Consider the following 12,579-nt stretch of genomic DNA (forward strand, 5'->3'; position numbering starts at 1 on the left):
TTCGGCTTTCAGGTGAAATTTCAGGATGAACCTAAAATGCATTCTAACCTTTCCAGGTGAACTTAATGTGACCTTCTCTAAACCTTTGAATGCACATGTCCAACTGTTCAGTGTCTCAGTACTTTTTGCACAAGTTGCTGTTCTCTAACAAGAAGCTTAACAGCAACATTCACAACAGGTTTGATCCATGAATCCACCAATACATTTCCTGCTTCAGTTAGAATTGGTATTTAAACAGTCCTCCTCATCCTGCTGTTCACATTCTGACATCATGAGACCAAGACGACACCTAACAGTTGATCAGCAGCACCTCAACACTGGAGGCTTCAAACAGGAAGTCCTCAGACGGAGGTGTTCACTGAGCTTAGAGGGTCACAGAGTGTCATCAGGAGGTTGGAACAGTGATACAGAGACTGGAAGAGTCACAGAAAGGAGAGGAGTGGACGTCCTTTGGCCACATCCCAATTTATTGAGACACTGAACATTTTTTGTTGTGGTATACCTACCACTGTTGTTAGATTTTCTTCAAATAAATTGTTTAAGATGAATAAAATTACTAGTGCATGCTTCTACTTAAATGCCCTACTTTGGTGATATAATATCACTGTAGCATTCACTTTTTACATTTTCCATATATTTCACCTGAAAGTCGAATATCACTAACTTTTTGTGAGTAGTGTATATATATGTGTGTGTGTGTGTGTGTGTGTGTGTGTGTGTGTGTGTGTGTGTGTGTGTGTGTGTGTGTAGTGCTGCAGAGCCTGCAGTGCTCATATTAGCAGCGAAGAAGAAGAAGAAGAAGAAGAAGAAGCGGACGTGACGTCGGAGTCCTGCCTCCAAAACAACCGGGTTCCTCATCTCTGTGTTATGAAAGCTGCACAGCCAAGTGTTGGGTAACTGCAGTTTCTCCACCTTTACACTAAAGCATGCGGAGAGCTGAGGGACTTCCGCCGGTGTAGTTTTACCAAGAGACACTTTTAAAAAGAGTTATTCTTGATTTAGAGAAGTTTGACGGAAAGACGGCATGGCGAAGCGGAGGGAGAGTGCAGACACCGGGGCCCATACAAAGAGACTGAAGCAGCTGCTGAAGGCAAAGAGCAGCGCAGCAAAAGCGAGAGCGAAGAAGAATGATGCAGGTAATGCATCCAAGAAATGAACGAGAAAACAATATGTAGCTTCCTAACTCGTGTTTATCACCATTTATCACCAGTATAAGGTGTTGGTGATGTAGGATCAACGATACATTTTAATGCCTGTACCATCAGCCATAATAAGCCTTTCTAATATAATTATATAGAATGATACGGCAAACATATGTGCGTGTGTGTATGTAAAACACACATATAAATAGGAAACAGATGTTCAATGCAAGAAACGTTGCCTTGTTGTCACTTGTTATGAATTACATCAATTATAAAACGTTCATTTATGTAAAAGAAAACCTTCAATGACTTGTTTGTGTTGGTTAATAGCAACAGATTGTCAGAAATGAATTGATTTGAACAACAAAATGTGGTGCAGTGATATGATATAAATACAGGTTGTCGTTACAATATGGTTTCACTGAAAGTTGATAGGTGATGCTGAATTATTGTCTGACCCTAGAGAGTGATGAGTCCGTGTATTTAGAGAGAAATCACTGATTATTCTGACCTCAGTATGGAGTATCAGAATAACTGGATGTCTTCAGTGGTCCAGAATCCTCATATTTTCATTATGGTTTGATTTGTGTTCATACATGTAGCTGCTTTATTATTGTTGCCACTAAAAAGACTTTTTCGGAGCAGCCAAAGTGCAGGTGCATGTTTGGCTGATGTGGATCTGCTGACCCAGATACACATCTGTGCTCCACTTCATCAAAGCATGAAACCTGTGAATTTTCCCATAAATGTGATACCAGGGGACCATTTCTATTCTTAGTGTGTGTTTGTGTAGAGTATGCACAATACATTTACATACACACATCTGCCTCTCTCATTTCCCATTTTTATTTGATTGTGTCTGTATTTGTCTTTAAATGCACTTTGAGGCATTGCTGTACTCTCTTCAGAAAACAAGTGCGGCAGGATAACCTCAAATAGTGTGTTCAACCAGCAGCATTATTGGTAACGGGCTGTATTTACTATAATAAAAATGAGACTACGGTTGAGGTAATTTACATAAACTGCTCTGCTTCCTGTTGTGAGGAGGACCTCAGCCACCGCTGTGTTAATTCGTGTTTGACCCCCTGTAGAAAATTATCTTTTCCTATGACCTGTTGGCAGAAATGCTTAAGAGCTTTAGGACAAAAAAACAGCACCTTTTTACTTTTTTCAACAGGGTTCAGACAAAATGTTGAAAGTTTGGAAAATGCTTAATTTTAATGGTTATGTTTTTAAGGTTAGGAATATGTTTGCATGTTTGGAATATACTTAAAAATGCTTGATTTTACAATATAATCTGGTGTTTCATCGACACAATCACTCATGTAAACCAAAACATCTTTTCATTTCAAATTTTAAAAATTTCAAATGACATGACAAATGACAATATTTCAAATATCATATTTGATTCTGGCGTCTCAGAACTGATAATAATCAATAATCCTGATCAAAACATAAAATTAAAGCTAATACAAAGGCAAGATAGTTTATGAAATTCGTTATTGCTAAATATAGAAGCTTTAGATGACAATGACTTTAACTATAAAATGCATAAAAAGTGTGAAGCTGAAAACTGAAAACCTTAAAGTATCCCTTTACACCACTAAATTTTCCAGACAATGACCCTACAGAGGAAGAGGAGAAGCTTGAGAGGAAGGTCAAACCCAAACCACGCTCCTCCAGGAAACGAGCTGCCGAGAACGTCGCCTCTGCCACTGCTGTCAAAACCAGTGAATACTTCCAGTCACCAGTGAAGGAGGAGGAGAGTGACAGTGAGGACGACTTTGACATGGTGACCTCAGTAGCTCCCGTGGGTATGGTGAAGGCCAAGAAGACAGAGAAAGAAGAAGTGGAGGAGGAAGACGACGACAGTGAAGAAGAGGAGGATGATTGGGAGGAAGTGGAAGGTAAGTGAGGGATCAGCAGAAAACAGGTGTTAGCTTGTTGTGTATGATACTACATTTTTAACTCTTAACGTTTACATAAAAAGTCAGAAAACATTACTTTCACAAGGTAGATAGCAATGTTGGGAGGAAAGTGACAAATGGAAATGACTGTATGTGTGTGTGTGTGTTGATCAGAGCTGGATGCGCCGCTCGGTCCAGCACCAGAAGCCGTCCTGCCCTCTCAGCCAGTTGAGATAGAGATCGAGACCCCAGAAGTCAGGAAAAAGTAAGTGGACATTAATGCTTGTGTGTATTCAGAATATACATGTAAAATATTATTTTGCAGTGGTTTTATCATTTATAGTTACAAAATTATTATAATAAATGTAATTGAAATAAAATGGATCAAATAAAGTTCCAAGCAACATTAGAAAACACCTTTGTTATTGAAAAGAAAATGTTCTTAAGGCACTCTTAGGAACAGAAAAGATAGTCGGTATTAGCCTGTATTTAGTCACACTTTCTTGATGTTCTCCTATAGAATGCCTGAAGAGTGCTTCTTTTTCTATGACCAGGTTTTGAATTTACAAAAGAGCCTCAAGTTCTGTGAACTTACTTTCACTTCAATGTGACATGATTGAGCACACAGCAACTATGTATTTTTTGTTTTTATTTTAATGTCTATCTGTCTGAATTGGGCTGTTTCCAACCTGTTGACACTCTGCATCTTCATGGAATATTTAGGGAAGCAAATTCTCAGATTTCAAACATACACTCGCATTTTCAACAGCCAACTAGTTTGTTTGTGTATATGTATTTTAGATTTGTGAATATACTATGTGGAGAAAACATCTGCCTGCTTTAATCTACCAATCATAATTTGTTATTGATCAGGAAAAAGAGGAAGGCGGAGTTTGAGACATATTTGAGGCGGATGATGAACCGATACAAGAAGGACCTGCTGGAAGACACACACAAGGTGAAAACAGATCGAACCCTCCTGCTCTTCTCACCGCTGTTTCTCAATCCTGTCGCTGATGCAAAGTCACCACTGTGGGATTTCGGTTATTAATCCTCTGATTGGCCTCTCAGGTCCACCTCATGTGCCTGATAGCCAGTGGGATGTTCCGCAACCGTCTGTGCAGTGAACCAGACCTGCTGGCCATCACCCTGTCGCTGCTGCCCAGCCATTTCAGCATGGTCGCCAAGGAGCGCATCGACCAGAACTACCTCTCTGGACTGCTCAAATGGTGTGTGCTTGTTGAAATCTGAAATATGATGTGTGCATAGGTGCCTGGGGCTACTTTTTATGCCACAATGTGTAAAACAGATTAACGGCTTCATCAGCCTCACCTTATCAGTTAATATCAACTTGTTGAAATCAACCACTCCCTCTCTCTTACTTGTCAGGTTCAGAGTAACGTTCACTCTTAACCCCAGTCTTTCTCGAGAGGAGCGACCGGACCCCCGGGCTCTGCTGGAGCGGCGCCTTGCCAGCCTGTCAGCAAGAGACCACCAGGAGATGACTCATGTTGGTGTTTTGGCATAAGTCTAGTCCATTTAATGATGTAAAATGAGTGCAGCGTTTGAGTGAGAAAAAATTGGTTAAGTAATTCTGCTCCTTTGTGTTTTGTGTCTCCTGTAGCTGTTCCTGTTGGCCCTGAGGTCTCTGCAGCTCTCCTGCCGATTGGTTCTTTCTTTGCAGCCGATTCCTCTCAAACCTCCGTCCGCCAAGGTGCTGATAATCTGTTATGGAGCCCATTAGAAGATACTGATGTATTTACAGCTGCAACACATAGTCAAGGACTGCAGTTAAATGTGCACAGAATTATTTGTTCATCCATGGAAACAGAGGATTTGAAGGGCAGGTTTAAACAGGTTAATCTGAAAGAGATCACTTGTATACATGAAAACACTAAAAGTGTCATATGTGGATATCTTCTTTTTAGTCATACTGTAATTTCTATCATTTTAAATGAATTTACCTCCTCTGCAATCTTTTGGGAATCCATGCTCTGTACTGTAGGCATTTTCATTTCTAATTAGCAAAGCTCATCAGTGAACACCCTCTGTTATTGTACAAAATGCACACATGATATTACCTCTGCATAAATCTGTGCATCTTCTGTTCATTTACACTTAATCTAAATGTCTCTTTGTCTTCTCTCAAGGGAAAAGAGTCTAAAACATCTGCTGGTTCACGAGGAAAGAGCAAAACAGGACAGGAAACCTCCAAGACAACCTCCCCTGAGCCGAAGGTCTCTCCTGGCACTAAGAGACCAGCAGGAGGGGGACAAACCAAAGGAGACAGAGGAGGAAAGAAAGCAAAGAGGAGAGAAATAAAAGAGGAGGATGATGAGGAAGAGGAGAAGGCTATAACATCAGGAGGGCAGAGACCAAAGAACTCAAAACGCCGCAGCATCGCCTCAAAAGTCAGCTACAAGGAGGAGAGCAACAGCGATGGGGAAATGGAGGACGAGAGGCTTAGCGATGAGGACGATTTTCAGGCATCCAGCGAGGAGGACAGTGTGGATTCAGAGAGCGACGCTACATCCACAAAGAAGAACAAGGGGAAAGGGAAGAACAAAGTGAAAGTGGCCAACAGTAAGAATACTGCAGCTCAGAAGAGAAGGAGTGTTGGAGGGAAAAAACAGGTAACGGAGGAGGACCAGGAATGTGAGGAAGATGATGACAAACGAGAAGGAACGACGAGCAACGGAACAAAGAGAAGGAGTGGGAGAAAGAGAGAGGGGCCTGGAGCAGATGAGTGGCTGGAGGTGTTTCTGGATAAAACTTCCTCCTGGGTTTGCGTGGATGTGGAGCACGGCGTCGGGATGCCTCACCTCTGCTCCCAGAATGCAACAGCACCACTCACATACGTTGTGTCGGTGGACGGGGGCGGGTTCGTGAAGGACCTAGGAAAGAAGTATGATCCCACGTGGATGACGTCATCCAGGAAGAGACGAGTGGATGAAGAATGGTGGGAGGAAACACTTGAGCCGTTCCTGGGACCCGAGGACGAGAGGGACAGAAAGGAGGACAAGGAGGTGAGACAGACAGAGCCAAAGATTTATGGTATACACATACATACATCCTCCAAGACAGTAACCGCTCTAAGAGCTCAAACACACAGAAACATGTATAAAACTCTAATTTGTTGATATTTTTTGGAGACTTTAAAATAAAAAAAAAATTCTCTCTTTTATCTCTGCAGATGTTTTGCACCTTTATAGAGCAGGGACACATTTTTCATTCAGTTATTACTATTTAGAGTGTCTTGTTGATGGTGTTAGGTGTGTGTGATGGAAATGTCCTCTCTCCCTGAGTGAAACTTTAAAGGAAAACGCACTTTTCAGGAAAGTGGCCTCCTAGTCAACGTACGCATTAAGTAGTGAGGTTAGAAGGACTGTTGGCTCTGGTGCCTCATGAAAACATATTGACTTTTTCTTGTAAAATTATAGTAGATGACAAATTTTGTCTACATTAATATTTTTTTTGTTGTTTTCCAGATTCTTCTTACAACTGAAAGCTAGCTTTATTGAGTTTTCTTCTTTATTTATGAGTGTTCAGGCCACATAAGAAAAAACATTAACATTTTTGTTTCTCTTAGGTCCATGTTTTTACTGTATGGTTGTGTTTAATGCTAATCGCCCAAAATCACTGAGAAGAATATGTATTCTATTGGATTTCACGAGCATGGAGCACTGGACACGTGATGTCCCTTCAACACACGGCTGATGTTTTAATTCATAAATTGACTAATGTGCCAAATTCTCAAATGCCTTTTCTCTTCCTCTTTAAATAGTAAAAGATGATGGAGAGTGGGTCTCACATCAAAAGGACTCCCTGAGTAACCCAGAGTAAAGTCTCAATCAAAGCATGAAAAGATTTGATCATTTTTGGCTACAAATGATGAAATCATATGAAAGTTTTTGGTTCATTCACTGTTCCCTCTTGTGCGAGCAAGAAGTTCATATTTCTCTGCACAACTAGTTTAACACTTCTTTATACGTATCACCATTCTTCTCTCTGTGCTGTCTGTTGTCCACCCAGCTCCAGAATAAGCTGCTGAATAAACCTCTGCCGATCTCAGTAGCGGAGTATAAGAACCACCCGCTGTATGCCTTAAAGAGGCACCTGCTGAAATATGAAGCTATCTACCCCTCAACAGCTGCCGTGCTGGGATACTGCAGAGGAGAACCGGTTTACTCCAGGTCAGTGGTAGAACAGTCTGCTGTGAATACATTTGAATTTTAGTATAAGTATAATCTGTTAATGTGGATTTGTAACAGACTATGAAAGGGAAAGTGCAGACCTCTTATTTCTACAGAATTCAAATGCTGTGTCCCAGTTCAGGAGCAGGATCCTCCACAGTCTGCTTTACTAGATCAGATACAACTGAATCGATAAGGTCTGTCACCATTTCAACACTGCCAAAAGTGTGAAAAATGCAGACTTATTTGTTGTGACATTGACTGGCAGATATATAGTCTGCTGCCCACGATCTAATAGGTTTGTACGAAAGTACACTGGTCAGGTGTTTAGCATTGATGCACCTAAATGCAGCTTGAGTTTTGATCTCTAGAAGGTTTTACCATCTTGTCATAGGAGGAAGAGCAGGTTCGGCCTGGACCTGTGGTGCTCTGGAGGACACACAATCATTGGCCGTGTTTGTAGGAGGTTCAGTTGAATCAGGAAATGTTGCTGTGAGCATCAGTGTCCATGTGGTGGTGCTATTTGATTGCTTATTCTGTCGCGTGCTTTAAGCTGTGGCTGTTGTCTGTTGATGTTTGTTAGGCACTGCTCACACTTAGAGTGAAAATGCATCTTTAAATACAACCAAAACACACTAAGTCTGCACTGGGCTAAAGCCATGAGCATTGCATTTTTGAGGCAAGTGGGAATATCTGCATGTTAAATGAAACATTTCTCATTGTTCTTTTCATGTGTAAATCATCTTACTTACTTCATCATCTCTCAGGGATTGTGTGCACACCCTCCACTCCAGCGACACATGGCTCAAAGAAGCACGAACTGTCAGACTAGCAGAGGAGCCGTACAAGGTGAGAACGATTACTACACTTAGTTCTCTCTCAGTTTGTCTGTTTTTGTTCCTTTCTAACATAATCCCACTCTAGTCTCTCGCCAAATCAGTTCAGCAACCACCAAACACACAGTTTTAACCACCACTCTTCCGTTAGAAACTCATTTCTAGCATTAAAGTGAATGATTTGAGCTGTGAAAATGAAAATGAGCCTCAACTGATATTGAAACTGCAATCGCTGTGTTTGGTTTGTTGTAGGATCTGAACTGAGTGGATAATGAGACAAAGATAATCATGCCACTGTGTCACTCTATTACAGATGGTGAAGGGCTTCTCTAATCGTTCCCGTAAGGCCAGGATGATGTGTGAGACGAAGGATCCCAATGACCTTGCTCTGTTTGGAGAATGGCAGACTGAAGAGTACCAGCCGCCTATAGCTGTGGATGGCAAGGTAACGGTCTGCATGGAAGGATAGCTGCCAGCAAATATTAGGATACAGCAGAGAAAAAAGGAAACAAATCCCATAAACAACCAGTAATTTCAGAAGGAAATGTCAAGTCAAATATGTTTATGAATGAAGACATCAGAGGCGGAAAAATAATGACAAATGCACCAAGTTACCAAAGTTTTACAACAGTATTGCTTACATGTTGTCTGTGTCTGTCCCATTCAGGTTCCCCGTAATGATTACGGTAACGTCTACCTGTTTAAGCCCTGTATGTTACCTGTGGGCTGTGTTCACCTCCGGCTGCCCAACCTGCACCGCGTGGCCAGGAAACTAGACGTCGATGCTGCCCCTGCGGTCACGGGCTTCGACTTCCACGGTGGATACTCTCACGCTGTGTAAGATGACACTGAGAAACGTTCCGCTGGGACGGGATCAGTTAAAGGCAAAGAAGTACAGTAGATGAATGTGATCCATGCAGGAGTCTGTCAGTGTTTTCAGCCCCGCTCAAGTCTCAAGGTTTAAGGACTGTGTTTTTTACTGCTAGTGGTTTTAACAGTTCCTTTTATCTGACGTAGGGTTATTTTCAAAGTCCTTTAAGGACACACAATCTACGTCAGTATTTCATATTAAACATCCCTAAAAAAAAGACGTAAATCATGATCTTTGCCAAAATGTTTATGCTTAGTGTTGATGTGAATAGAAATATTGGCATACATTGCGTCATTCAATTTACTCTCCCATATTTATACTCCTGTCTGCCTCCAGAATCCCAAATCCGTTGGGCTTATTGTTGGCTGAAAGGAAAATGGAGTTGTTATGAAAGCATATTAAATGTAGGGGGGAAAATATTTTCTTTGTGTGTGTGTGTGTTTCAGCACGGATGGCTACATTGTTTGTGAGGAGCATGAGGAGATTCTCAGAGCAGCCTGGGTGGAAGAACAAGAGCTTCAGAGGCAGAAGGAGAAAGAGGTTTGTGTGTGTGTGTGTTTCTTTGTCTGTCTGTGATTGTGTTCTTTTGTGAGGATTTTATTTATTGAACTTATTTGTGGATGATTGAGTAGAAGCAAATGACGTTCAGTGACCTTGCATGACTGATTTTGCAGTGATGGTGAGAACTTAAGTTATTAAGGGCCACATTTTTTTTTCAACTTATTCTAAACCTGTTTGGCACCAAAACACCACATCACCTTTTTTTTCTCTTCCACTTTCCAGAAAAAGGAAAAGAGGGCGATCTCCAACTGGACTCTGCTGGTGAAGGGGCTCCTGATCAGAGAAAGGCTCAAACAGCGCTACGGCAAGAAGAACCAGGGTCTGGGGAGCCTTGCTCACGGAGAGGGGACCGGTGGGCTTTCTTCTGATGAGGAGGCCGCTGAGAGTGGAAGTCCTGCAGCTAAGACGGCGTCTGAAACTCTGGCCATGTCCTGGCCCCAGAACAGGCAAGCAGAGGAGGACGGAGGGAGCATCAGCGGGCTGAAGAAGAAGACGACAAAACGAGAAAAGAGAGGACAAGAGAAACATTTGTTCCCCTTTGAGAAAGTGTGATGTCGGAGATCCCAAACTACACTTGAGTTTAGTAAAATCAAGGTTGATTACACACTCTGCTCTCAGAAAAGCACTTGGCTGACTGCTCCTGATATATACTGTGGAAGACGTTCACATACATTAAAGGCAGGATAAATTGTGCCTCAGCTGGAACCAATATGACATAAATCTTTGAGTTCGGTCCACACTTGAATGTTTGGCTGTAACACTAAAGAAGAGAAAAGAAGAGAGGAATGTTTTGTAGTGATCTGCAGACTTGAACCTTCTTTGTCTCCACCATCACTGTACATATTCATATAGGTTACATATTACGTATTGTCAGATTTTTGTATGAGATCTTAATATAGATACATCACATGCCAAGACTCTGGAGGAGGAAAAAAACACAAGGTGCACCAGGTTGTGTTGAAGAGGACAAACCCAACATGAATGTGAGAACAGGGAAATTGTCCTCACAGTTTCATATATATATATATATGTGTGTGTTTAACGTAGCATAGAGACACACTGCTCATCATTTTACCCGGACACCTGTGACACACTCGGCCCACCCAGTGCCGGTTTGAGCCACGCACAAAACTGCACATACAGATTATACTGACTGATATTGATCGCTTGTAGATGGATGGATAGGTAGATGAGATAGATAGTGTACTTAAGTAATTTCAAAGGAAAATTGTAGGAATTTATGAAAAGTAAACACAATACCTTATGTAGAAACACTACAAACAGTACAGGCTAATAAACATGTGTCCTATGGTCTGGAGTGGCTGAATCAAAATTGAAGTCCTAAAAGCTGTGAAATAATTATTACCAAGGCCTCTAAGACCATTTGTTCCTATGTTTGGTATAAGCAGGATTCCCCAACCAGACTCTTACTGTACACCATGTCGCCTGACACAATGAAAACAGAACCTATTGTTAAATAAAAACTCTGTCTTCTGGTTGTCACATTTTCAGGAACTAACAAAAACAGCCATGTTTTCAGCTCTGTGCTGAGTTGATTTGATGGAAGTAGTTTTGGGTTGTGTAATGTTTTTATTTGACAGAGAGACATGGACCATGAACACATCATGTTTTCAGGTTTAAACATGAAAATCACTAACACTGCAGTTCAGAAGTTGCTAAATGATTTCTTCACTCACACACTGTCTTTCTCACAGATAATATATTTCCCCTTTTTCTCTCTTTCCTTGTTGGGCAGCTATATCCCTGGAGTTTCACTTGTTTCTGATGTGTTCTAGATCAGTTTTCACATTCAGCCTCTATCTCACACTTATCTCTTTCACACGTTTGTCACTTATTCACACCTTGTGTCTGTGTATTTGTTCGCACACAGCAGATGACGGCCGTATTTAAAACAGTGAACAGTTTTTGTATAAAAAGTATTTTTCTAAGAAATGTAAAATAAAAAGCAAAACAACCAGAAATAATGTTGTCTTTTTAAAAATAGATTTTGCTGCCATTTAGTCATAAAATTATCAGCCATAAAAACAGTTTCCAAATCATAGCCTCTGTACAGAAAAAAACAGTTCTCCAGGGTTATCATACTAGTTTTGTTTTCACACTTCCTTCCTCATTTGACCATGTGGGGATTTTTTACATGCGCTGATCTGAAGGACGTCCAGACAGAGATTACCCAGGAGTTCACTGCTCCAAGCAACGCTCGAGGACACACACATACAATTAATTTGCTGACTCTAAAATGCGTTCGTGTATGTGTATGCACCCACATCCCCGTGTTTGTTTTACATTTTAAAAACTGAAAATGTAAAGAAATCACAATATACATAAAAATATTTTGAAATAATATATGTGCAATTTTAATGAGAGCCAAAACACTTTAGGGTGCACTGTTTCCATCCAGCTGCAGTCGCAGCTATATTCAAATACGTGTTCAAGTTGCTATAAGAAATACCCATATTTGAGGTAATAATGCTATACTTCATGTGGCTTTAGTAAGGTACAAGGCTTTCAGTATTACATTGCACTGTACTGATGCGACTGCAATGTTTGCCAGATCAGTCTAAACACACATTGTAGTTCATCTGGGCCCAGGACTGCCTGATCCAAGAATCAATTTGTTAAAACTAAAAAAACTAAAAACTAACCAAAACGTTCAATAACTTTGACAACAAATTTGTGTCATACAGAGCTTTAACACCCAAATGACCACAGGGGAACTAGAACCTATGCTGCTATTAAAATGTGTGTGTTCATGAAGATAAATGTGAAAAACAGTGTTGCAACATCATACAATGATGAAAGACAGAGTGTGTGGGGAAATGACATAGGGAAGGGAGTAGTTTCTTTAGTTTTTTGTTATGCTGTTAGATGTGTGAACACTTACAGTACATTGGGAAACAACAATTACCATTAAAGTCATTAAAAAAAACCTGAAACTAAACTAAACTAAACATCTCCTGGTTGTTGTAAGGTGCAATGTCCAATGAACCCTGTAAGACCTGATGTACTTTAGTAAAGGGTAAAAAGATGATGCTACTGATCTTATAACAC

The 12,579-nt window shown here is 40.8% G+C and overlaps 1 protein-coding gene across 1 annotated transcript; it reads left to right on the top strand.

Annotated features, from left to right (window-relative positions):
• The first annotated feature begins 911 nt into the window (after window positions 1-911).
• xpc (xeroderma pigmentosum, complementation group C) lies at window positions 912-11,067 on the top strand. The gene is made up of 14 exons (XM_070839707.1): window positions 912-1,136; window positions 2,759-3,049; window positions 3,224-3,314; window positions 3,923-4,007; window positions 4,121-4,278; window positions 4,439-4,559; window positions 4,674-4,763; window positions 5,200-6,075; window positions 7,082-7,242; window positions 8,010-8,091; window positions 8,392-8,523; window positions 8,746-8,915; window positions 9,396-9,489; window positions 9,733-11,067. Exons 1-14 carry the CDS (start codon window positions 1,025-1,027, stop codon window positions 10,060-10,062), a joined length of 2,793 nt encoding a protein of 930 aa, XP_070695808.1. The 5' UTR covers window positions 912-1,024; the 3' UTR covers window positions 10,063-11,067.
• The last annotated feature ends 1,512 nt before the right edge of the window (window positions 11,068-12,579 follow it).

Source organism: Pempheris klunzingeri, chromosome 11 (assembly GCF_042242105.1).
Source record: "Pempheris klunzingeri isolate RE-2024b chromosome 11, fPemKlu1.hap1, whole genome shotgun sequence".
NCBI classification, from domain to species: domain Eukaryota; kingdom Metazoa; phylum Chordata; class Actinopteri; order Acropomatiformes; family Pempheridae; genus Pempheris; species Pempheris klunzingeri.

Excerpts from the sequence above, each read along its gene's own strand:
- xpc (XM_070839707.1), top strand. The coding sequence starts at position 1,025 with ATGGCGAAGCGGAGGGAGAGTGCAGACACCGGGGCCCATACAAAGAGA. Across the intron at positions 4,008-4,120 it reads TGCTGGAAGACACACACAAG|GTCCACCTCATGTGCCTGAT; the intron begins GTGAAAACAGAT and ends TTGGCCTCTCAG. Across the intron at positions 8,092-8,391 it reads TAGCAGAGGAGCCGTACAAG|ATGGTGAAGGGCTTCTCTAA; the intron begins GTGAGAACGATT and ends ACTCTATTACAG.